This window comes from Hipposideros armiger, unplaced genomic scaffold, assembly GCF_001890085.2.
Source record: "Hipposideros armiger isolate ML-2016 unplaced genomic scaffold, ASM189008v1 scaffold_278, whole genome shotgun sequence".
Taxonomy (NCBI): domain Eukaryota; kingdom Metazoa; phylum Chordata; class Mammalia; order Chiroptera; family Hipposideridae; genus Hipposideros; species Hipposideros armiger.
In genome coordinates, this window is record NW_017731628.1 from 575145 (window position 1) to 602963 (window position 27819).

The following is a 27819-nucleotide window of genomic DNA, read 5'->3' on the forward strand; positions in this document are numbered from 1 at the left end:
TTTCTGCAATTGAAAACTAAAACAGAAAAAAGAAAAAAGAAAAGTGATGATAACTGAATTAACAGCAATATCATACAGTCTTTGAAACACAAGGATGAGTGACAGTAAAGAGCAAGGATCCGTCAACCTGCAAGCACAGCATATGGCCTCTTCAAATGTCCCCAAGAGGATTTTTTTTGGCTCCTTCTCTTTCTCATTCCAGGTTCTAAGATTTTACAAAAACTGGCCTCAACCTGGCAATTTGCCTATTTCCAAATGCCCACTAGATTCTAGAATATGTACACAGAATAAAAAGAAAAAACAAATCTCATTTTGAATATAACAGACTGCAGGAATTTAAAAAATGTCCCATGTTCTCCCTAATCTACATTTTATATTGTCTTCAAAATACGGCATTATTATCTTCATTTGAAATAGTTCCCCCCCACCCACACACAATTTCATTATATCAATACTTAAATAATTAAAGGGTTAGTAGTTTATTGAGGAGACAGAAGAAAAACTATAACGAAAAGGAAGTTAACCTTCCCACTGTTCAGTTTAAGTTGCCAAGTTTTATCAGGGTTCAAGTATCAAAAGTTTTTGATACGCAATAATACAACTATTTCGGATGAACTTTTAAAGAGGCAAAACATGGTTAAAATTTCCTCCCAATAATCCCTTCAGTTAATACAGCCCTTTTATCTATTTCATAAACATTTCTTGAGCAATACTTTGCACACAGTGAAAGGCTATGGGTCATGGTGATGATGATGACCTGTGGCTTTGTGTAGATAAGACATGAATAAAACAAGGAATTTGCAATAGATCTTGTAATTTGGTGAGGAAATCACATATGCTTTAATATATAAAGTAGAAGGACTACAAGTATGTGATAAGTGCCATAAATGATGTATAAAATAAAGAAATTGGTCAAAATGGATGTGAAGGAAGAGGAAACATCTCACTGGAACCCCAAGGGTAGGCAGAACGGAACAGATGTAAGTGGGGAAAGAAAGCCATCCGAGAGGAAGCGGCAGGATGGCCTTTGGCAAGAGCACAGGGTGAGCTTCATGCTGACAGCAGGAGTCCCTCACAGGGCAGGGTACAGGAGAGGGGCTATGGCTACAACATCTATCAAGAACTGTACCTACTAAGAGCTAACACCGGGGGCTCAAGGATCAATAAGAACAGTGCTTCCCAAGTTACCTATGGTGTAGGACCTACTCTCTAAACTTCTAATCCATCACAGACTGATGGGTAGTCACAGTGCACACGACCAGCACACAACTCACACCACAAGTGGTGGCTCACCATGTGAGTTCACCAACACTGAAACAAGTCTACTCCCTGTACAGTGAAATGAGTCTACTTCTATGAGCCTACTTGGATATTGTGGCAATGTCGAATCACTGTATGTTTCCAAAATGTTAAGCCTTAATTTCTATACATATCTCATTGTGGAAAAGTAAGAAATAGTTGGCTTGCCAGCACAGGTCAGGGGACCACACTTGGAGCAGCTCTGAGCTACAGCCTCATCCTCAAGGGGCTCAGAGGCTAGTGGAAACCAGATATGAGTGCTTAAATACGTTGAACTAGAGAACCGAAGGCTTTGAGCAAGACGGTGCTTGCTTGAGAGGCTACACAATGGTAGCAGGTGGCTCAGACAGTAGACAACAGTAGTGAGAAGGAAAGGAAGGAACAAAGAGAGAAACTAGAGTGAAAGAAGAACTGATAGAATCTTGTGGTAAACTAGAAATAGAGTCAAAGTTTTGTGTCTGGATAACCAATGAAGTGGTGTTGCTATCAGCAAAAACAGGAATCCAGGGGGAAGACCTGGTTGAATAAAGAAAATAAATTGAACCCTATTTCACATGTATTTAGTTAAATGTACCAATAGGGGAAAGCAAAGTGAAATTATCCAGCTGGCAGCTAAAGTGGAATTGCTTCCAAGAACAGAAAGAAGGGTTAGAGAAAGACTGGGGAATAATTAACATGGAGATGAAGGTGAATGATGAAGCCCTGAGAGTACAGGCAACCACCAAGGCAGAAACAGAAAGAGACGCGAGTAAGGAGAGAGACGTGGATGACAGCCACATTTTGGACAGACAAAAGGAGAAGGAGGAGGAGTTATTAATGATGCCATAGGAGAAATAAAATCGGACTCAAAGAACGCCAATATAAGAAAAAGAATAAGATTCAAACAAAAGTGACCACTTTTAATCGGATGCAACATTTCCATCTGAAGGAATACAAAACTGAGTTAATAAAATTAGCCCTTTGCTTACAGAAACTAAGTGAAACTCCTCTTAAATCATTCCTCTAGCTTCAATTTAAAGTATTAAAGCAGAATTATAAATGAATCTGCCCAGATTTTCCCTCCTCAGCTCAGTGGCCTAGAGGGAAGCAGTTATCAATTCATGATCATTCAACATTTACAGAGTGTTCAAAGTCTATTTTGGTATTTAAATATCCTGTAACTGATCTCCTCTAAAAAAACCCAATTAGACCTAGAAATCTGAAGAATTTATAAGGCTTTTAATAAGAACAGTTACTTTTAGACATATTAGATTGATCTTATTTCTAAGTTAATTCAGATCTAGAAAAATGATATTTTCTTATATGTACCAGATAACTCAGAAATCCTCTCATGCTTGTTATCTGAGGTCAATAGATGAATAAAAAAGGGCTTAAATTCTCAAAAATTTAGGTTTTCTAAATCAAAGTGACTCAGAGGCAAGTAATGTTAACAATTTAGAAAGAAAGTTAACAATGCAAAATGTTCAGTTCCCTCACCTGTCACATTCCAGAAAATTCTCAAAATCAGATAAATTATAACCATTTTATACTTCCTGAATTAAGAATTCTAGGTCTGAAAAATTGCTATCACTTTCCCAAGTGTGACAGGATTGATTCCTCTAGTCTGAGGAAAGGTTAAGCCATGCAACTCTTTGTGGGACAGGAATGAATGGGTTTCCAAGGCCAGACCCCATGAATAGAAAAGATAGCAAAAGATGATGTTACTTTATACTGACAAAACTTGGCAGGTCTGAGTGAGGGTCTGGGTTATCATCAGAGAGAAAAATGGGTAGGAAAGCAAGGAAAAGAACCACCTTTGACAAACAGAAAGGTGTAAAGATGCCAAGAATGAGAGCTGAGCAGGTTCCATGGGTAGAAAAGCACCTCAATCAGGTAATAGTAACAATACAAAACTCACTTGCAGGGAGTGTGAGGTTGATAATTCAATTCCTTCTAAAACTCAACGAATTAGGTTCTGTTATTAACTATAATTTATAGATGAGAACATCATTTGCACCGAGACATTAACTATCTCACCTAAGATTTTTTAACATGGCTAGTATGTGGTCGTCAACCACTGACTAATGGGGGAGTTAGTTTGGTTGAAAAAGTATCAAATTGGGCAAATTAGTATTAAGGCCTAAGTCCAATATGTTGCTTTGCAGGAATGCAAGCCCATGACAGGCTCTTGCATTTCCCTAAAAAAAAAAAAAAAAAAAAAAATTTTAAATAGCTTCCTCCTTGTGTACTGGTTCATTCTGCATTAGAAATGAAAACTGAACCTGACTTACTAAGGATGATTACTGAGCATCTTTGATGTAGCAAGGATTGTGCTAGTGGTTTCCAGCTGGAGTTTAGTGTGATCGGGATTCAAACTGCAGGTCCCCTGCTCTTACAAGGGGTGAGAGTGGAGGTTCTCGCCAAACTTGGGCCTAACAAGAGATTACGAGTTTTATAATTTTGTGAAGAACAGTAAACTAAGGGCAGAACCAACTGGATGGAGAGATAGGAAATTAAAATAAACAAGTTACAGAAATAAATTTAATTAAATGAATACATTAAGTTTGGGAAGCCAAGGAAATTAAAAAAAAAATTAATAAAGGAGAGATGTTTAATGATGTCAAATGCCTCAAGCCACAGAAAAAAAAGACTAAGAGAGAAAAATGCATACTTTACTCTCAATGATAGAGTTTTCATTCACCATAAATAGTTCTCTCTGACCCCCATGGCCCCTATCTATTCATGCAAATTAAAACTGGGTTCGAACTTACAAAGCCAAGTAAGACCTTCAAGACGTGGTCCTTCATCAATGAGAAAAAATCTAAAGCAAGTATCAGGTATGAGGCAAACCCTACTATTAGTCATTATTCTTCCCTCTGGGCAAAAATATAAAAATGGGCCTGAGTTCAACTACCCAGCCTGCTTGCCCTGGCAGGAGAATGTCACCAAAAGGGCTACAAACTATCCCAAATATAAGCCAATCACTCAAATGGATGTATTTCTTAAAAATGGTTACCTTAGATCCACGTGTCTAATGTGAGGCATTTTTCGTAAAGCCTGTAGCCTAAGGGTCTCCATACAGTTTCCAGACATACAAAGTTTATCCACAGCTGTCAGTTTCTCCAATACCTCTGGAATGTCAGTGAATTCATTGAAAGAAAGACCAAGATAGCTAAGCTGATGCATGTTCTCCAGCTCAGCAGGAAGGGTCTGGAGAAAGTTTCCGTCCAACAAAAATGTCTGTAAGCTATTAAGGAAAACATAAGAATTATAAAGAGGGTGTGTTAAGTTTACATCTTTATTATCAACACACAAGTTCCATAAGTATAAATCATATTACCAGAAAAAGGAAATGTACTATCTTTTACAAAATGCATGAAGGACAGGCAGGGCTTGAGGCAATAATACATCAGAGAGAAAAGATCAGCGATAAACACCTTTTATCGCTGTCTTTTATTGAAAACGAAAGTTATGACCAATTTTCCCAACTTGGATCGGCATAAATGGGAACGACAGGAGCTAACTGCAGTGCGAATGCCACAGAAGAAATCAAATACCCAGATACCCATCTCTCATTCTTATTTAAAAAAATTAACTTCTAAGTCTTAGAGTTCAACATAACTAAGAGAAAGAGAAACGCCTCCTCCCATGTTTAGACACACTCATCAATGGTCAACTTCAGTTCTAAACAAGGAGATATATATATATATATATATATATANTATATATATATATACACACACACACACACACACACACACACACACACACACACACACACACATATATATATATATATATATATTTTTTTTTTTACAAGATTCGAGTATAAAAGCTAACAAATGAACTCCACACCAGAGCCCTGATTTGGGGCCAAGAATTACATGACCAACACAACCAGTTAACTGATCTCGTGCCTGATCAGCTCCCCTGGGGTTTCTGAGGGGACGCTCTGCACTGGGGCCCAAGTACGCACTTGTGCATAACTCCAGCAGCGGCTGGGACTGCTCGAAGGGCGTTGCAGGACACGTTCAGCTCCGTCAGGGTTGGTATATTGCAGACCGCTAATGGGAAGTCCCCTAAATGATTATTGGAAAGGTTAAGACTCTTCAACTTGGTGAACCTATTACAACAGAACAGAACAAAGAAAAGACAAATGTCACAGATGCGTAACTTCACATCATTTCAGCACAGCTTTACAGATCATCCTGCCCAACTCGAACTCAGCTGCGGGGGAAATGGAGCCCTCGGAGGTTAGCCGAGTGGCAGAGCTGGAACGCACGTCTTCAGACTCAAAAGGCCAATGTTTCCCCTAAAATATAAACATTATATTTAAAACACAAACTTGTCACTCTAAAATAAGGTTAGCTATGAGAGGAGGTGACATCTGCTGGAGGAAGTTTTTTAGCGTTACCTCGGCCAGCTGAAATCACACACGTGTAAACGATAACAGAGAGGGCGGAAAAGAACACGCAGATCTAGCTCTTCTGAGTTTCTGGGTTGTCCTGACAAGTCAAAAACTTTTCTGCTTCACTGCTCTCAAATCCAAACCTGAAATAACAAACAAACTACACTCTCTGTAAGGTAACCAAGTTTTGTAGTTCCAAATTTAAGAACCAATCATCATTCCTCAGTTTCAATGCAATACTCGATACTGCTAACCATACACCCTTGAAAAAGGCTTCTAACTTCACTTTCATGACGTTGTCCTCACCTCGCCTCTTCCTAGCTCTCTCCAAACCTTTTCTCCTGCTGCCTTCTTTTTCCTTCATCTCCTCTTCCCTACCCCACAGGTAAATATTCCTCACCGATTTGTTCTCTGTCCGTTTCTTTTCTCTCTATATACTGCCTTCCTTGGAAGTACTTTTATTGCTCTGTCAACAACCCTCTGCCCCATCATCCACCATCTCTTCTCTCCTGAGCTACCCTACAACATTTCCTGTCCAAAACTGAACTTACCATCTTCATCCCAGACCAGCACTTTCTCCTGTTCTATTTCTGCTAATGGCTCTTTCATTTTTTCCGTTATCCAAGCAATTAAAAAAGGCATCTTTCAGTTTTACTTCTCTGTGCACACCTATATTTGGCCTATTGACAACTTCTATACTTTTTCTATTTGAGATGAGAATCAGATGAGTTATTGCATTATACTAATCATTTAAAAAACTGCCCAAGCCTAAATACTAGGCAGTATGCACTATGCCTAGAACAGACACACATATCTTACAAATAAATCCAATTCAATCCATCCAATCAGCATTTTAAAGAAACTGCCATACAAACTATTGTTGACTTCTATAATAAAAAGCATTAGGCTTTGTTCTAAATAGTTACATAAAGTTTATTCTATATAGAAAGCTGACGTGCTTATTTGACAGGTTGAAATCTTGATTTTTTTATCTGGCTGTTTTCTTGGAGGTGGAATGTAGACTAATTGTATGTTAAATTAAAAAAAAATCCTAAGAATTACTGCTAAACCTGAATGATCATTTTAAAATTTTTTTATATTTTACAATTTGATTCATTAGGTCTTCTTAAAACAAAGAATCCCTATTGTCTATTCTGATTCTCTATGATCTACATAGCATGAGCTAGAATTACAGGGTCTATTATTCCTAGTTGAGGCGTTCTCAAAGTATTGTTGGGGAACCCCAGAAGAGGTCCCTGAGACTTTTTCAGAAGATTCCCCAGGCCAAAATTATTTCCACACTAATACTAAGATTTCATTTGCGTTTTGCCACTCATTTTCTCCCAAGTGTCCAGTGAAGATTTCTAGGCGGCACATGTCTTTGTGATAGAACATGTGATTGGATGCAGAAAAAGACATGAAAATCCAACTATCTTCTAATATACCAGACATTAAAAGACTTGTAAAAATATAAAACAATGACACTTTTCTTCCTATTTTTTGTTTTAAAATTATTTTTCATAAAAATATGTATGCTAACAAGAATGGGTTTATTATTTTTCTAAATGAATTAATGTGTTAAATTATTTCTCAAGTTAAATTTATAATACAGTAAATATCAATAGATTTTCTACTTAAATAAAAGCTACTTAGGGCCCTCAATTTTTGAGACAGTAAAGGAGTCTTGACATAGGGTTGCTAGATAAAATACAGGACATTCAGTTAAATTTGAAGTTCAGATAAACAACAAGTAATTTTGTTAGTATATGTATGTCCAAATATTGCATGGGACATAATTATACTAAAAAATAAAATTATTTGTTGGTTTTCTGAAATTCAAGCTTAACTGGGTATTTGTTTTCCCATCTAAATCTGGCAACTCTATCCCAAAATAAATGAAACTGTTGTTCTAGTCCAAACAAAAAAAAGATCCTTCTTTCTAGATATGTTTCCTTATTTGTTAGAACTGGCCACTGTTTTAAAATATGCATGCAATTAAACAACTTTTTTAAAAAAGGTCCTTGAGAAAGGAAAGACTCACTAGACATTATCCAACACAGTATAGTATGTGGAAGAAAAAGGGGTGCTGTCATCAATCTAACAGAATGTAATCTCACCTCACAGGGTGATCTGATCATAAATTCCTAACTGGGCAGGCCAGGGTGGGTAGTCATGCCCCAGCACATAACTTCTGTAGTAAAAGGTCCATCTTTGTCGTGAGCAAGCCCTGTCCACTGTTTCTATGCATCTAGGTTAGCACACCTTTGAAATGCCTCTTTTTCAGGCTCCTCAGAAGCATAACTACACTCCAAAGAGCATATAATCTTGTTAACCATCCTGTAATCCAGTTCCCTCCTTGCTTTCTCCCGCCTTCAGGTAATCTTCCTTACATTCCCTCCTTAATTCCAAATGCATAAAACAAACTGCAAACTGTCCTCCAGAGCACTTGCGATCTTGCTCCTGGCATTGTCATCAGTTTGGCTCAAATAAAGTCATAAAAACTCTCTACAGGTTTGGATGTAAGAATACATCTATAAGCGGCCGTCCAGAAGCCAGCCACTGATCTGCCTCACCCGCGAAGAGCGCAATGATGGTGCCAACTTGGGCCAGTGAAGCAACGTCCTCCACAACTAGACTGAAGAACAAAACAACAGCAACTTGTCTGTTCCCTTTCCCCCAATTCCCCAGCACTGTTCCCATTCCCCAATTCCCCAATAAAAATCTTAAAAAAAAAAAAAAGAATACATCTGTAAGTACAAAGACTTTTCAGAAAGTAGAAAACGGAAGAATTACAATTCCAGTAATTATTCAAGTGGAAAATGGGAGCACTGGCTTTTGGGAATGTATGTGTCAACAATGGGGGGACATATGCATCTATGCAAACAAATTTACTAGGACCACACCACTCCTGGGAACAAAGGAAAGCAGTAGTGAGGTGAATGAGTAAAAGACAGTTGACAAGCTTAAATGGAACAGAGAAAAAAAAAAGGCGAACAAACTCTTAACAAGTACCTTGCATTAGTTTTATGCATAAAAAATACAAAATCTTTTGTTTTAAAAATGGTAACCAGCTCTAAACATAAAGAAGTGCAACTGTTCTTTGGATCACTTCAAGGACGCAAGCACTACCCGATCTTATGAAGAAGAGAGCTGCCCCAGGGGCTAAGCAACCCTTATTATAGAACAAGGGGTCGGAGCTCCCCTCCCCTAAATCTGCACTGTCCAGTAGGATACCACCTGCACCAGGTGGCTACTGAGCACCGAAATGGGGCTGGTCTAATCTGAGATGTTCTTGAAGTATAAAATACACACTGGATTTCAAAAACTTAGTACAAAAAGTATGTACACTCTAATACTTTTTTTGGAACTGATCATTTTGATATATTGAATTAAATAAGATATATTATTAAAATCAATTTCAGCTGTTTTTTTCTAACTTTTTCTCATGTGGCTACCAGAGAATTTAAAATTACTTATGTGGCTCCCATTGTATGTGCATTGGAGAAGAGCTCTCTTCATACCAAGTAAGCAGGACCCCTGAATTCCCTAACCAAACACCACCGAATCTGTTTCCAGGGCTTGTATGGGCCTCTTCCCTAGGCTCTAGGGGTGGACATAAAACCAGAGGCCAAACCAGGGGCTCGTGCTACCTGTACTGCTCAACCAATAGACTGATACAGGAGTTGGGTCATAGAATAAGCGTTTATTATCAGAGCACTGGTGGTCTGAGAAGGCAGTGGGTTAGCACCTCCAAAAACTGCCTTAATATTCTCGGGCTGGCTTGGGGGTATTTAAGGGAGAATCTGGGCCATTCTCCACAAGCTACGTGAAGGTCCAGGGGTTTGCAGGGAGCCTTCGTCCATCTATGTGGCTCTCTGGTGGAGTCAGCAAGCCAGGAACAATGAGGGGAGTAGCCTGGTAGACCACTGAGATTGTGATCAATAAGCCTAAGGGTATTAGTCATAAGTTTCAGGGTAATTTTCTAAAACAGGGAACTGGGTGGGACAGGGGACATGCTGAGCTCAAGCTGAAGGGGGATGATCTATTGTTAAGCTATAGGTAGGTCAAGGAAAGGTGAGGCTGGGAACATAGCGAGCCTCTACTATGGGGGTGCCAACCGCGTCCTCTTTCAGACAGAGCTTGAAGTGTGGGCTGCGTGTCCACACACCTGCAGGGTCAAGGATGGAGCTAGAGATGGGAAGAGAGGAGATTTGGGCCACTGGGCCAGATCCAGTGCAGCATCCCAAGTGATCTGAGGATTTTAAATTGTAATCTATGCGTACAGGTATGGGGGTTCAGAACCAGTCACCCTAAGATGTGGATTGGTTCCCTGGTATGTGAATTGTTCTACCCCTCCCTTAACTACCTAGATACCTAGAAAAACTTGAATTAGAGGCCTTGTCCACAATAAGAGATTATTGGAGATATCCTCTTTGGACTATCTATAGGGCAGGTGAAACTATTTACTAAACATCTGTTCTTATCATCCTGCAATGACCTTTATAAACTCCCAAAGCACCTTGCATCGTCCCTAGCTCAGACCATCTTGTATACCGACTTTCCCTTTCTCCTCTGAACTCTCATGCACCTGAGGTCTCTGACTCTCATATGTAGGTATATAATTAAATTTGGTTTTCTCTTGTTAATCTGTCTCATGTCCATTTGATTAGACCAGCTGAAAGAACCCTGAGGGTAGAGGAAAGTTTCTTCCTCCCCACACAGGTCATTATAAAAGTGTATTTGTCAAAGTAGGAGGAGAGATTGTATTTTATCTAAGTTTGTTAGCATAATTATAACTTAAATATTTAGATATACACTATGGGGCCTCCATTTATACTCTTGCCCTCGACCTGTACATTTTAAGGGCTGCTTCTGATTTATAAGTATCTTAAATTTCTCTCTCTCCTCACTACTTCCCCACCTCCCTCATCCTCCTCCCTGTGCAGCCCACCCCACAAGATCTTCCCAGAAAAGAACACAGTGTTCAGCAGGCTTATTTAGCAAACAAAGCCTGGATTGTTTCTGAGAACTCAAGTTCTTGATCAGAACACATTAAAACTCATCTGTTTTGGAAACTCTAACCCTTAGCCTTCTAAGAGTCCCATTTTTTCTTAATAGATATGGAAAGCAGTCAGATTACAGGTATCTGCCAATTCAAAAACCCTTTCAGAGAAAGATAAGAGGTAATGTCCACCTAGAATCTACTTCCCTCAGGTCTTAAAATGAGTGAAACAGATACCTGGAGGCAATTTGAAGTTAAAAGAGAGATAAGAGATCAAAATGGGGAGTGGATGACCTTTCCTTCCTTTACCTTCCTTCAAAAAGAATGCAGAGGAGAGAGCATGGTGACAACTCACTCGGATGGAGGAAAAAACTAGAAAATCTTTCTGTCTCCTAAAAATAAGACTTTTAGCTTTGTCACGGTAACAGTGAGCCAGATAAGTTATCAAATGTGCACAGACCCAGGTTCTAAAATAAAACTGGTTTTGGAAAAACACATATTTGGTCGAAATATTTTATATAACTTCATTTTAAATTGATATTACAGTTCTTAAACCATACAATTAAACCCTTAAAGTGAAGTTACATTATACTCATTCAGGCTATAGATATTTATTTCTTCATAGCTGTTCCATGTAGGTATAAGCAGAGGAGAATCAGAGCATCACAAAATTTAAGATTAATAAAAATTATTTTAATGATGATTATAATAACTATAGTGGTCAGTTTAGCAATAACAAGGGATGAATCTTTCTGATGTTTTAGAAACTAAAAGTGCAAGAAGCTCTGGTTTTTAAAAAACATCTTGTTGACGCACACACAGTACCAAGGCTAAAGAAAGTTACTTGAAGTGGATATATTTTCCTTATTTCTCAGGGTTATCAAATGAGAGTAGAAGGGACCTTTGAAATCATTTTCTTCCATATTCCAAGCTCAGAGAATTAAAAAAAAAGGCTCAGAGAAATGGTGCGACTGTCGCATACAACTTGAATCTATGGCTTTTCAACATCAGTACTCCTCATCTTTTCTGTTCTTTTATTACATTTTATTGAAGTTTTATATAAATGGGATCAATTACTGAAAATTCTAAGTCACAGGTCAAACAAGGGCATCAGAGTAGTGTCTGGAAAGCACTCCTTTTCACCCTAATTTCCCCCTAGAGATAGAGGCATCATTGACAACAGAAGACGATTATTTCGAACATTATGAACATGTACATTCAAACCAATTCAGGCACAGCCCAGCGCTCCCAAAATACCCAACAACTGGACAGACTGACTCCACTTTCCAGAGTAAGCAATACACTTTAAGGAAAGAGATATAACTCATGTCCATTTGTTCTGTAATAGAGCTCAGAGCAGGGGAAAGAAATCAAGTTAACATTTATCCAGAGTCTAATAAACAGTAATCTTAGTTAATTCCTAAAATGAAGTTACATGGCGCAGTATTACAGTGTCACATTAGTAAACGGTAACGGGCACTGGGGCCTTTAGAACTCAGTGTGTCTGAACCCAAAGTTCCAAGGCACACTTCTGGTTTTTAATACCAAGTGTCATAAAAAAGGACAATCAACTAAACACACTTGATAATCTACAAAGACAGAAAACTCTAATTGTGTATGTTCACAAAGAGACACTGAAGTCACTTTCAAACTAAGTATCCTGTAAGCACCATATAACAAAATTTGTGATTGCTTACAAACGGTGGGGCCTTGAGATGATGGAAAGTGAAAAGGGGGTGGGGGCAGGGAAAGATGGTAAAATGAAGCTGATGATATCACTGCTTTGCTAAATTCATGACATTTCTTCCATTTGCATCTTACTGTATTTACATTATAAAACCAAAGTACACTAACGAATGTGCTAAACTATCCAGGGGTTTTATCTATTAACGTTCTTAACCTTTCCCTTTCTTTCTCCAACTTCACAGCCATACTAATTAACAGCAAAGGAGGAAGAGCACACACCCTAAAACTGCCACTGAGGGAACAATCATTAGTTTTATCCCTGCACTGGTCTAGCTTCCCTTTAGATAGCAGTATGCCATGCTAATGTATTTTATAGTCTACACTTAGCTGTAAATGGATTTTTTTCCTTAGTCACTAAATTTTCAGGTATAATATTCCAAACTACTTCCTCGAGCAAATCATTTAACTCTACAGAAGGGAAGAGTGCTTAACTTCTTATATTAAATCGAAAGGTTAAAATGTATCACATTCGTGCATCCAATTTCCTTACTTTTATTAGGTAGATATATAGGTTTTTGAAAACAGATCAACCACAGCTCTATAAGCTTATCTCATTCTGGCTTCCAAAAACTACTTGGGAGTAAGTTCTCCCTAGAAAATGAGGAGGAGCCATGTTTTCCAAAGGCAGACAAGAAAAAGCAAAGGTTCTGCGATATCAAACTTAAGGGGAAAAAAGGCTGCCAGTCCTCAAATGCCTCCCCATCCTGGGCTCGTTTCGCCAGAATCATAAAAGTGCTTCATCTTTTCTCCTTTCTTAGCATTTCTCCACTGAATCTACCCACACTCAAAAATTCATGTAGAAAATTCTTTTTACATCTGAACTAAAGGGAATGGCCACATATACATACATACATACATATACATACATATATATATATATATCTAGGACACAAAACCAAATCAATTACATGATGACTATCTGGAGACTTAATACGAATTAGCTTTTAGATCCATCTAAATCTTTAGTAATTTTCCTTTCAGGAACTAAGGATATACTAGTAAAATTTAACTGTAAAGTAAAATAACAGTATGGTGGAAGTAGTTCTATTTTAAAACATATTCCAAATGTGCTTCAAATGAGTGTCACACATTACACTCATGAAGAGGAAACCATACTTGTTTTACTTGGTGAGTCAGAGTAAAATCAGTATTATTTTCTGGAGTTATCATTCACTACAAGTGGGTCAATTAAAAAAAGATTCCCTGGGTGACTGGATTTCCGTTTCATAGTAACAGTCCATGTTTTTCCCCTGTGTGGGGAGGACATGCTAATACATTCTGGAAACTATTAGGCTTCCCGTATTAAGTAATGGAGGATCTGCTGTTGTTGTAAGCCTAGCTTTGGGCTTAGTCCCCTGCTTTCTATTAATTATGACAAGCAGGCTCCCTAATAATGGCTGCACCTTAGTGGAGTAGTGCCAGGCTGTCAGTACTCTGTAATACTCACTATATTAACTTTTAAGAGAAAGACTGACTTTATTTAATTATCAAAATAATACACACTCATTCTAACAAGTCCAACTATAGAAGCATATTTTTAAAATGTGGTCTCTCTAAGCTTCTTCCCAAACACCATCCTCCTGAGATACCCAGTGTCAAGAGTGTGGTATATGAGGTGTGATCAGAAAACATGGTAAATGTTTAAATTAAAAAAAAAAAAACATTTATTACAGTAAAAGACAAATTGCCATTAATCCCCCTCAAAATCCTTCCTTTCTCTTCGAACAAATATCCCATCATTCTTGCCACTTTCTGAAGCAGTTCTGAAAGTCCTCTTTTGTGTCTTTAGCTGCGTTACCATGGCTGCCTTGATGTCCTGAATCGATTCAAAATGTTTACCTTTCATGGTCATTTTGATTTGGGGGAAGAACCAGAAGTCGCACAGTGCCAGATCTGGTGAAAAAGGTAGATGAGGACACACTATAATGGTTTATTTGACAGAAATTTCCGTACCAGAAGCGATATGTGACACGGAGCCTTTCTGCTGTGATCACAAAATACGGTGAATGCTGCTGCCGAGTGCCATCTAACGTAAAAGCAGGGATCTTCAATATGGGAAGCAGCACGTCGAACCTTAGTACAATGTGTGACAAGTTTCAATTTGTTCAGTGCAGTCAGTCAGGTGTGAGCTACGGTTGAGAGAAGGTATATTTTAAAGTGTGCCATAAATCATCCTCCATCACGACAACGCACCATGTCACACATCGCTTCTGGTATACAGCAATTTCTGTCAAAGGAAAACATTTCAGTGTGTTGTCATCCACCTTGCACTGTGCGACTTCTGGCTCTTCACCAAAGTCAAAATGATTCAGGACATCAAGGCAGCCACGAAAGCACAACTACAATAAAAACACGAAAGAGGACTTCCAGAACTGCTTCAGAAAGTGGCAAGAATGATGGGATAAGTGTGTTCAAAGCGAGGGGGGTTAATGGCAATATGTCTTTTACTATAATAAATTTTTTTTAATTTAAATGTTCACCATATTGTTTGATCACACTTCGCATATCCTTCCAAAGCTTTCCTCCTTACAAAACACATACATACATAAATAGGCGATAACCTCCCTCCCTATTTTTTGAGAGGGATTACGCCACACGCATTTCTTTTACAACTTCTTTTCTCATCTAATACAAACAAATCATATTTCTGAGTCAGTACATAAAAATCTAACTCACTCTTTTGACAGCTGCATAATACGGAGTGCAAATGTACCACAATTTATTCCATCCCTCCACTGACTGACATCAGGAATGATTTTTGTGCTGCTAGAATTCAGCATATCCGTTTCTGCAGCAATGATTTCATTTTGGAATATTTAGGGGGGTGGCTCCCAATGCCTTATCCATAATTCTGAATCTAATAGGCTCTGAAAATTCAAAGATTTTTCATTGATTCATGTGGAAGTAAAAGCTGACCTAAACTGATGTGAATATTCATTTGTTCTCCTTAGAAATAAGATTGTGTTTGCTTATGGAGTGCTGTCCCAAACCTTGCTAGAAGTATAATATACAGTATATGCACTGTATTATCTTCAACCATCTACAAATCTCTGAAATCTGAAACACAAATGGCCTCAAGAGTTTTAGATAAAGGATTGTGAACCTGTATTTCTAAAAATGTACTGGATTGGTCCAAGAGTATATACAATTTAAATTACAATACGTACTGCAAAATGACCAAAAAGTTGGTAGAAATTTGCTCTTCCCAATCATCCATGCAGGAGGGTTTCTTTCTATGATACCCTCACTACATCTGTGTTAGCATCCTTTCCATTGCTGCTAATCTGGTGGGCAAAAAGTGGTAGGTCGTTTCAATTTATATTTATCAGTGAAGTTCATCTTTTTGCGAAGTTCATTTTCTTTTAAATACACATTCATATACTTCGCCCATTTTTCTATTGGGTTGGTCATCTTTTATTTACTAACTTGTAGGAACTCCCTGAATACTACATGCCACACACTGTTGCATTTGTGTCACACTCCCAGCTCAGTGTTTCGTTTCTCCCACTCTGCTAATGGTGTTTTTTGCCACCTGTTAATTTTTATTTGCTCAAATTTGGCTATATTTTCCTTTATGGAGTTTTTCACCTTGCTTGAGACGGTCCTCTTATTCCACCCAAAGTGGCACAAATGTTCTCCTCTGTTTCCTTCTAATGTTTATGCATTTTATTTTTTACACTTAGATCTTTATTTCACCTGACATTTATTTTTACACATAATGTTGAGTAGAGGTCTAATTATTTTTCTTCTGGTAGCTAATTATGCCAACACCATTTATTAAATAAATCATCCTTATCAATATCCATTCAATTTAAATAAGTTTCATAACACACTAGGGCAGCGGTTCTCAACCTTCCTAATGCCGCGACCCCTTAATACAGTTCCTCATGTTGTGGTGACCCCCAACTATAAAATTATTTTCGGTGCTACTCTATAACTGTAATTTTGCTACTGTTATGAATTGTAATGTAAATATCTTTTTGTTTTCGATGGTTTTAGGCGACCCGTGAAAGGGTTGTTCGACCCCCAAAGGGGTCGTGACCCACAGGTTGAGAACCGCTGCACTAGGGGAAGAGAGAACAAAAAGAAAAAGTTCGGTGCTATTCAAAGAAAACAAAGAAAAGAACTTGCGTAAACTCGAGTCACATTTACTTTTGGTTTCTTTTTCCTTTTTTCCCAAGACAATTTATAAAATCAAGGGCCTACATTTTTGTTCTTCCTAGGAACCCACCTTATAGTTTTGAACTGGTAAAATGCTTTAATAAAATGATTAGTTTGACAGAGTAGCTTTTTATCTTTAGAAGGACAAATCTGGGGAAGGGTGTCAAAGCACTTTTTAAAAATGTGTATTGAATGCACTTACTCTCAAGAAGCCTTAGTTCAGTCAACGAATGAAAGAGACATTGGTCAGTACCTTGCTTGACGTATCTTCCACGCATCCCTCAAATTTTGATTCCTTTAGTGTGGAACTTGACTAGCTTGTGAACTTAGTCCTACAGCTTTTTAAAATAGTTTTGCCCCAATCCAGGTATGATATAGGGCAACCTGTATGTACTATATATGATAGTTACATAAGAAAGCAAAACAATGTGCAGGAGACTTCTCTCTCTTGGACGCAGAGGAAAGAAAATACCTGTTGCCCTGTGCTCCTCCTGGACTTGTCTGTGGTTGTGGTAGCATGAGAAATGGTTGGGCCTGCCTCAGAGCTGCTGGCAACACCTACGCGTCCGTCAGAAGGCATGACTCAACTCCTTTTAGCTCTCACACTGCTCTCCACACCCCCAAACTGCACTGCTCTGGAACTGAACTCTCTTATGAGTGACTTCCCCATTTCTTGGTACAGCGTTCTTTTTCCTGTTGTCCCTTTACAACTTGTGAAACGAATCCACATGAACTCATGAACGCCGTTCTGTTCCAGAGCAGTCCACTAGCCTCCTTCCCAGTAAGCACCTGCCAAGGTCTTCTGGGAGATCCAGCCTGCACAAATGCTAATGCGACATATGATCAGCTTCTCAACATTCAGTCAAAATATACAGAAGCCATCCCCTCTTAATCCTAATTACCATAAATGACTCGCCATACAAGCAAAGTAAGCATATCATCTTCTCATATGACTAGAAAACAAAAATAAACACATGCATTTTTTACTTGGATAAAAATGAAAATTTACAGCCACAAAAGGATTTGAGTAAAATTTTCTTAAGAATTGCTGCAGATGTTAAAAAGCAGAATAAGTATACCAAAGCTGATAGACATAATTTTTCCAAAATAATAATCAAGGAAATAAAGAACACTCAGTGTTGGCAATAATTATGATGGACATACTGCTGTAAAGGCAAATTAAAGCATTCCCTAAAGAGAGAAAATTTTGCTTAAATCTTTCTTTTAAAATAATTCTAACAGGAGGCACCGTCTTGGTTACTTACTTTGTGCCAAACCCTAGGCTAAATTAATCACATGGATACAACAATCAATACAGGAGAGGGGAGGGAGTGTACTCCAGGAGCAGGCTTTTATGAATCAAGTAAGTACATTATATAGAAAGCAACTCCAAATCACAAGACACCAATCATGTAGAAATAGCAGTCATTAGATCTACAGTTACCCTACACTAAAATTCATGAAAACAGTGAGTCATAAGCAGCATAAATCTGTCATTTTCTGATTTTCTAAATTGGCAATATAATGATCAAAAAGACAAACAAGAAACGTGTTACCATGTTACAGTTAAACACATGTCTTTTATGAAATGGATTCTGTACTGAATTTATCCATGACTCCATTTTTTTTTTTTTTACTTTCAACATATCTGCCCATAGTTAGCCAATTTAATTGCAATACTATTCAAGACACGTTTAATATTAACTACTCCAGGACAAATAACAAAAATGTATGTTGCTTAGGTTATCCTTTGTTGAATTATAGCTGTTCAATTTGCTGTAACTTCAGGGGAGATTTCAAGAGGTACTACTCACACCGCCATTTTTGTGACATAATCTCACAAATATGTAAAATGTAGATTTCTGTAAAAGGAAGAAGACAGATTGCTATTTCCACTCCTCTTTCAAAGCAAAGTGAAGAAGATCCACATAGTATTCTTGGATAAAATCCCAGTTGAGTCATACAAGGATATTTTAAAATGAAAACCAGATAATCTCTCTATCAAGGATGTTAGATTATCAAAAAGTGTGCATAAACTAAAGCCAGGGAGAATAATTATGTCATGAAAATGTGCTTAGATGTGAGTAGCTTAGGTTCACATTACAAATGGACCAACCGTATCTGGTAGTTCAAAAGAAAAAAAATTCCACACCCAAAAGTTTACTAAGTATAAAAAAAGGTCTAATCCTAGGACTGAACCAGGCATTCACCAAACATTTCCTGAGTTCTTATGCACAAAGGTGTATGAGGCATACAAAAGTGAATTAGGTATGGTTCTCACCCTCCAGGAACTTGAAACAGTTTAGGAGCAAAGCTGCTATACTATAAAGCAGAAGATGAAAACATACTGGGAAAAAGAAACAAACCATGAGTGCTTAAAGAAGAGAAAATTCCCTTTTATCTAATGGATCTGAACAGAGTACAATAGGCAGGTGGGGACTGGGAGAGAGGCCATTCGGGAAGAACAGGGTAATGTGACTGTTTCTCAAACTTGAGCATGAACCATTAAAAATGCAGATCCCTGGGCCCCAGCACCAGAGGTGCTGACTCAGCAGGTCTAGGATGGAAACCAGGCATGTCTGTTTCCTAAACACCCCAGGTGATTATGATGCAAGCATTTCATGGATCATATTGTCAGAAACATTGGTTTGGAGGGCAAAAACTCCAGGGTGTAATTAGGTAACAGCAAACTATATTACTAGGCAAAGAGCTCCTGTGGTTGTAAAGGATACTTAAAAACTCATAAGAGGGGCTGGCCGAGTGGCTCGTTGGTTAAGAACTGGCTTGGGAGCATGAGCTCTGAGCAGCAGGGCTGCAGGTTCGAATCCCACATGGGCCAGTGATGCTGTGCCCTCTATAGCTAAGATGGTGAACGAAAGCTCAACTTGGAGGTGGGCTGCCATGAGGCGCCGGCGACAGCGTAGGCTGCAGGGGGGCTGCCATGGGCTACCGTGAGTGGCCGGCAGCCAGCGTGAGTGGCTGGCAGCCGGCATGAGCTGCTGTGAGCCACTGTGAGAGGCCGTCCAATGGCCAGTGACCGATCTACCTCAACCGGGAAAAGCACAATGATCACAATACCAACATGAGCCAATGAAGCAACGTCCTCCACAACTAGACTGAAGAACAAAAAGCACAGCGACTTGTCTGTTCCCCTTCCCCCAATTCCCCAACGCTGTTCCATCCCCCAATTCCCCAATAAAATCTTTAAAAAAAACAAAAACTCATTAGAGCACCTCGAATTTCAGGTGAAGACAATGCTATTTACCAATGAAAAATTTGGAATAGGGGAGTGAAACAATCTTTCCTAGGATGCATGTTTGTATATCACATAAATCAGATAACATCTCCTTCCCTTGTTGCACTTCCTGCACGCACGCACACACAACTCTCTATGTGGGGTGAAAGCATGCTTTCTATCAGAAAGTTTTAAATTGTAGAAAAGAAAAAACAACTATTTGGTAAGTCAGGCTTTTTCTTAAGGGTCTCTTGTTCATTATCTGTCCCAAAGACATCACCAGGGAGAGATGGGTGTGCCCTACTTCAGAGAGGTCAGTCAAATATCCTGCCAGCTCTAGCGTCAGCATCCTAACCCACCCGTGGGACATGACGACAGGCATGCCTAGAACTCCTGTTCAAAGCTCTATTACTCTGGAGAACATGATGAGTGACATGAAAATTACAGACACTCTTAGGAAACAGAAACTCTCGTGGGCTCTTCATTTTCAAAAGTTACACGTGAGTTGTTAGAAGGGGCTCCAGCGTTAGCTGGGTCTGCCTGACATGGGGCAGAGGATGAAGGGAGAAAGAGGAACATTATTGGTTTCCATCGGCATTCTCACCCTGGCAGCCAAAGAGTTACTTCAGAAGTCATCAGTTATGATGTTAACCATGTTCCAAGTTCCAGGACACGATGACACTTCACCATCAACTCCCACAAAGGAAGCATCTGTCGGCCCGCTCACTGAATGCCTATCATTGTCCCCTAAGAGCTACACAGAGTGAAAAGTGTCTTACCACTCAGAAAAGCGAATACCTACAAATACTATGTGGAACATTAAACTCTTACAGTTAAGTCAAAGCTTAGAGAATACAGCAAAGAGCTCAACGAAAACAAACAGGAGAATGGAATTGGCCAGAATCCCGCAGCCTCCCTGGAATCCAGCCAAGCCTCCTGAAGATCCCGCCCCACTTTTATTTAAGTGGGAAAAAAGTTACAGAACAGCTTATAGGATCCCAAGAAGCCAATAGGGCAAACTGTAATTTAGTATAGTCTGGCTGATAAATAAATCTTTTGTTTCTTTTCAAGCTCCCCCCCCCCCTTTTAAAAGTGCTGTATGAGGGAAGAAGAAAATAGGCTATTATTGCCAGAAATGAGGTTAGGAGTGGATGCCAAGGAGAGGACCAAAGGCTACACAATCTCAGCGCCCCAAGCACCAAGTAAAGGCTTTCCTTTGATCAAAGGCTCAGGGAAGGAAAATGGGCATTGTGTGAAATGGAAAGCTTCCCAAGAGGATCAAAATTCCATCTGAAAGCAAAGCTGTATAAGAAAGGCACGTCCAGTGTTGGGAAGAGTTAACTGAGAAAAGGGCATTCCATACATACAGTATGAAATTCCTTACACATCTGGCAAGCCCCTCCAACCCAGGCAGTGGAAATTCCTTCCCAAGGTTATCTCTCTCCCTGAGCTGCACTTGCACTGTTTCTTCTTTAATACATCGGCTATACGCATTCTTCGGCAGTGGACATATTTTTTAAAGGGTAGAGCATCTTCAAAGAAGCTGAAATTATTCTAAGTGCTGCAGTTTAAGTCTGGCAGATGAACTGCAAACTATTTTAGCGTGCTCCTCCTGATTTCACTATATTAATGAATCATCACTATTTCCATTTCAAGTGAGTTTTCAGGAATTACTGATAAAAAAAACAAAAATTAAAATCTCTCCCTCTAAAAACCTGGAAATGTGAACTTTTGGTAAGGGTAAGTAACTACCATGAGTAACTTTGCAGCTTTGCAATGCCAGGTCCCTGAAAGAACAAAGTAGGAAATAAGGTTGTTTGTTTTCCACTCCATGGGGATTAAAAATGCAGAAAATCAAGTTTTCTAAGAAGAAAGGTACTTAATAAATGCCAGGCATAATTATGAGTTTCTCAATGCTCATTTTTTCATAACTTTCATTCTATTACACCCACATACTTTCACACCCAACTCAACTTCATTCCTTCTCTCCCACTGTTTTCCCATTTGAAAAATCCATGACCCCCCCCATCTCTCTTACTCTTTTCAGCTAAAACAAATTTCACATATAATCACAGCTCAAATCACTTCTTTCCTTTAAGTCTTTAATTCACTCTCTTCTTGACCCAAAGGTTATCTTTACCTTATTTTACATAACATTATACTCATTTTATACCATAGCCTGTAAGGCTCAATCACTACATGTTGACTCCTAAGTTCCTTAAAACTGATCTCTAGGTGCCATAAAATATAATGTAATAGATCAACAATCATTCTAAATGACTACTGTCCCCTTAAAATAGTCACCTTGAGTACTAAATATACAAAGTAATTCCACTGTTCAAAGCATTTTTGGATGCTCTCTTCTCAAAGTTTTAGGATCATATTCTTTTGATTGTCATTGGTGATAGGACAACCAACAACTATTGAGTCTCTCTCTCTCTCTCTCTCTCTCTGTAATATATATCTATAACTCCTAGCTAAATATTGTGGGGGGAGGGATACAAAGGATAAGGAAACCCCATCTTTACTCTCAAGAACTTTATACAGATGGCAATTTTAGAAGTTTTCAAATGTTTACCATAAAAGGTATAACTGATAAGTGCATTAAGTGCAGAGAAAGCTAACAATTCAGAAGAGGAAAAGGTCACATGGAAGTGAAATAACCAAAAGTTTCAAGAAACAGAAGGCATTATTAATACGCTCTGAAGGGTGGGAGGATTCAGGAGGTGGAGCCTGGGTCTGGCAGATAAAGAGTCAGGAGCGGTACGTTCCCTGTAAGGTGAATACGAGGTATGTTTACAGAATGATGAACAGACCCATAGGTTTGTTTTTTTAGAAAGTCCAATATCATACTGTCCATTTTAAAGCTAGTGTCTCCCTTTCCAACTTCAAATCCTTTGTTACAAAGCTTTTTCTATGTAATGTTTTCTGAATCATCTCACTATGCAGACTGTTTTCTCATCTTACCTTCAACCAAAGAGAAATGTAATGAATGATAAACTACCAGTCTCACTTCCTCCTACAAGTTGCTACAAATACCTTTTGCAAAGAAGTGGGGTATACTTAATACCGCGTTGAAAAAGACAATTCCCATCACCACTCATTCACACACGCATTCATCTGCCAAGACCTAGCAACAGGTCCTCCCTCTGAGGAAGAACTGGGAAGAACTGACGCCTGCCCTCTAGGAATTCAAAGCCAAGCAGAGCCAACACGATGAGCACAGAAAACAGTTAAGTGATAAAGGTGACAGGCTGAAGTCAACTCTTTCCTTATGGTACCTACACTGTAAGTCACTCGGGCAAACATTAAATGCAACCTCAACTGTTTAAAAGTCACGGCAACCGTGTTATTCCTAGGTATTATATCTTTATAAAAACAGGCTCTTTAACTATGGTGCATAAAATATTGTGACACTGTAAAGGGACAATAGCAACAAAACAACAAAATTCAGTCTTCAAAGGAGAATGTTAAAAAAAAAAGCAGATGGTGGTATATCTCTATTGTCTATTTCAGAGTTACATATGGTAAAAGCACATTAATAATTCTACAGAGATAAAGACACAGAACAATTTATCAAGTAATTTGAAATACCAACTTCTACTGAAATTAAAGTTAGCAATCCGCCTACAAAAAAGAGTAGCTTGAATCCTAGAACCTGCTGGGACCTGTACCGTGATAGCTTTGTTTCTCTAGACCAATTCACCTACAAATATCAAGAGCTGCAATGCAGATTCACTTGCTGTATTTATTATTGAATGAAAGTGATGAATAACCACCAGCCATCAAATACAACTGAAACATAACCAATTTCTGATAGCAATTATTTTATAATTTGTGCAATTTCCAATTGCACAGAAGTAAGCAATTTAAGTGTGTGTATTTTAATTATCATCAATTTGCCAAATACTTATTAAAATATAGGCTTATCTCTAAAAGTGGTAGGTAGAAATGATTAGTAAATTAAAGCGATCTAAAATGAAGACATTTAAGTTCAACTTAAGTGGCAAATTTTCTAAATACCATGGACAAAGCTACCAGGAACACAGGCATACAGATTCTTACTATCAAACACTGCTTTTGAGTTTGTTTTCCCCATTGTTCTTTGTAAGCTGTGTGGTAGATATCACCATGAAAGAACTCTCTGGTCTATGATGCCTTACAAACTCTGGGACCTTCAATGCAATATTTCATCCATGGAACTTTAATAAATGATAAATTTAAAAGAGCTAAATTTGTCAATATAGCAAAATGTTTAAACACCAATATAATTTAGCACAAATAAGCTCATACTGCTTTGATATAGTATTAAAAACAATAAAATTAAGACATGGGAAAGAAAGTTATATTCCTTGAATTTAAACCAGCAAAAAGTTGTCATCTTCATTGACTTTACAAAGAAACTTTTATTAAAAACAATTCACCATTGCGAATAATAACAATTTTGGTACTAAAACCATCTGGGTCATCTAAATAGAGATATAGTTAATATAAGTGAAGTACTAATAAAATAGAGGTAAATAATGCATTATAATTATTAGTGACATACAGAATCAGAAAAGAACCCATAAAAACTACCCAAAATTACTGATTTTGCCTCTCCTCTATGTTTTGAAAACTAACTTGAAGAGTTCCAATAAAGGAAAAACAAACAGTGGTAGTTCCAAGAACAATGTTTTTCCTCTGAAATTGCTGACCCGTGTGTGTGTGTGTGTGTATGTGTGTATGTGTGGATGTGTGTGTGTGTGTACATCAGCATGCCATCTTTCCGGATTTAGAATGCTGCTGCAAATACCAATTTAAATGTCCTGTGAAAGTAGCTCATTTGTTTAAAGCAAGAATTTGCAATAGGAAGAAAATTAAGGGATTATGTGCTTAAGAGAAAAAGTCTCACAACTCCTACGCGTTGTAAATGTATTGTACTTAAAAAATTTCTCCCTGGATATTTGCTGTAACACTGTAATCTAAATATTCATTCCTTGAGACTTAGGTAAAAACTTAAAAATAAGTTATCCTTTGGGACCTTTCTAACATGTTCCCTGTGAAACATACACTAGAGATTAGCACAAATTCCTTAAGCATACAAATAAAAATAAGCAATTACATAAGTGGCATATTCTCAAAACTACATACTAACTGTATAAACCTAAAAGAACTACATTAATGCCTTCTGGAACATAAATATGAGTGTAAAATACAGAATACCATTTCATAGCATTATATGTGTGTGTGTGTGTGTGCGCGCGCGCGCGTGCGCATGTATACTTACACACTTATTACTTTGAAGACATCAATAAAATCTTCCTTGGATAATGAAGGTGGGGGACAAAAATCTCATAGTAGTATTTGGTGGAAAAGAAGCTGGTTTAAAACAGTTTTTTCCCAAGAGCTTAGCCCCTATATACCAAGTCCCCTAGCCTATCTCCCCTATGCTTAAAGCAATGGAAACCAAACAGAAACCTCTGCTGCAGTAAACGTCTACTTCTCAATACCAGTATTGGTTAGATGGATGTGTTCACTTTGTAAACCCATCAAATTTTATACTCATATTTGTTCCTTTTCTATGTTTTTGTTATACTTCTACAAAAAGCCTTTCAAAAGGTTATATAAAGAGGTGTTAGATCCCATATCCTTTCCCCAATTCCAACAGGAGACAGTTTATTCCCCAGAAAAAATGGAACCAGAAAGTTCCTGGCTCAAAGACATCAGGCAGAGGAGAAAACACTGTTCTGCAAACAGGGGGATCAAATAAACATCCACACACTAAGCCCTGAGATTCCAGCTCTCTTCCCCACTCAGCTCTCTGAATCTTGGCATGCACTACCCAGGCAGAAGACCAAAGGATTCCTCTCCAGTAAAACTGACACGCCCCGGGGAAAAGATCCACAGATACTGTCTTTGGAAGTTCCCCAATGAAAACACAAGGCCCACCCGTAGCAGTGAAGCTGTATGGTAGAGAAGCCCTGCCCACAGGACAAGGAATTCAATTTGTTTTCAGTGGCTCACCATTAACTAGGAACACAGAGCAAATGATTACCAAATACTGAAGTCAAATTTCTAACATAAAAATCATATACCTATATAGGAAAAAAAGAAAAAAAGACAGAGCAAGAAGAAAATAAATAAATAAATGAATAAAATGTCCTCAGAAAGAGAAGAAATGCACCCATGGAAAAAAGAACAGAATGCTATTAAAATGCACACAAATTAAAACAAACAAAGAGCTCTGAAAATGAAGGACAGCAGAAATTCAGAAAGGCTAAGGTAAAGTAGAGAAAACCTGTTACGAGGTAAAACATTAAGACAAAGAGACAGGAAAATTAGAGAATTAGAAGAGAAACAGGGAGTTTCCACCTAACAGAAATTCAGAGAAAGAGAAAAGAAAACCAAGGGGGAGAAAATTATAAACAAAAAAAGTAATGCTAAAGTTTTCCAGAACTGAAGGACATAATTTTTTCAGATCAAGTGTTCAGCATAGTGGCTGAAATTAAAAGGGTGTCATAAAAAAAAAAAAGCCTAAAATCTTTTGGGGGTTGTTTAAAAAAAAAAGAGAGAGAGAGAGGAAAAACGGTCACCTACAAAGAAAAATCAGAATAGTATTCTGCTTTTCAATAGCAACTGTGGAAGCTAGAAAACAATGCACTGGCTTCACAATTCGGAGGGAACATTTTCCTTACTAGAAGCCAGCCAAGTTATCAATCAAGTGTGAAAGAAAAAATATTTTCAGATATCCAGTGTCTAATAAATTTGTTCTCACATCCCCTTTCTCAAGAAGATCCTAAAAGACAGTCCATTAAAAAGAGGGAGTAAACCAAGAAAGAAGTCACAAGGCATAGGAAAACCAGGGGTCTAGCATAGGGGAGATGAGGAGGTTATGACCAGGAACGTGACAAAAGGTAAGCCCAGGACAACATCTATGGGAGCAAGGGCCTCCACTGGCTCCAGCCCCAGACAAGGGTTCTGTCTGGGAGCTTGGGGATACCAGAGAAACGAAGAAGTACACAAGTGACAAAGAGAGGCTGCTATCCAGCCAACACAAGAAAGGAGGTACAATCACTGCATGTTAGTGTAAATCATCGTTCTGTGCTCTACATAATGTCACCCCTTGACACAACCACATTGATACCTCTCCACGGACAGGATGGGGCAGCAGCAGTTTGTGCATGTGCTGTGGGGCGGAGGGAGGGGTGTGTGTGTGACACAATGTAAAAGAGTTCAATCCTCATCTTCCACAGTAAGAAGTCAACATATAATGTCCAATAACCAAAAGATTTAAATAGTAGTAGTATACACATAATATTTCGGAAGAAAACAGCAAAGACTCAAAGGAGGCTGCCTGGGGAGCAGGACTTGGTGTAAGAATGGGCTGGAGTTCTAGGCACCTGTGTTTAGTTTAAATCTTGTTGCTAATTTTTTTTTTATCTATATAGGCTATTGGCTTGATGGGGAAAATGTTTAAACTTTTTAAAATACAGAACAAAACAAAACCAAGAAATGTACAAAACAGTAGGCTAGAAAGCTAGAGTGAATGAACTGCAGTAGGAAAATGGCAGTAAGACAACCAGTTCTCCAAGCTTCTGCAATATTCTAGGTGAGAGCTGAGAAGTGCTTCCTCTAACAGCTGGTGGAGACGGTGTGTTGGGGGACAGAAAGCAGAAAGTGGGGGATGGGTTGAAAAGGTATTTACAGATGTTGAAACAATAGATATGGCGGACCAATCAGGGACTCTGAAAGAACTAAGAGTCAAGGCAATGCCACAAATACCCATCCATCTGCGTATCTATTCATTTAGTCCACAAATGCTGGCTCTTTAGAAGCATCACATTCCCCTTGAATACAGAGGCATTTTGATTTTGTTTAGGCTTCATTTTTTGGATTATTATGAAACATACAAATAGAAAAATACAGAAAATAATAATGATCATTCAAGTACCAACTATTCAGCCTTTTCAAATATTAACGTTTTTGTCATATTTGGGGCTAATTTCT

General features: G+C 38.3%; 1 protein-coding gene across 1 annotated transcript in view; it reads right to left on the bottom strand.

Moving 5' to 3' along the window:
* Positions 1-27819, bottom strand: part of PHLPP1 (PH domain and leucine rich repeat protein phosphatase 1) — a 178903-nt gene that overhangs the window by 44900 nt on the left and 106184 nt on the right. Inside the window, exons 6-7 of the mRNA XM_019657689.1 lie at positions 5255-5401; positions 4295-4525 (exon numbers count right to left, since the gene is read on the bottom strand). Coding sequence (XP_019513234.1) covers positions 4295-4525; positions 5255-5401 — 378 coding nt within the window. The remainder of the gene's footprint in view (positions 1-4294; positions 4526-5254; positions 5402-27819) is intronic.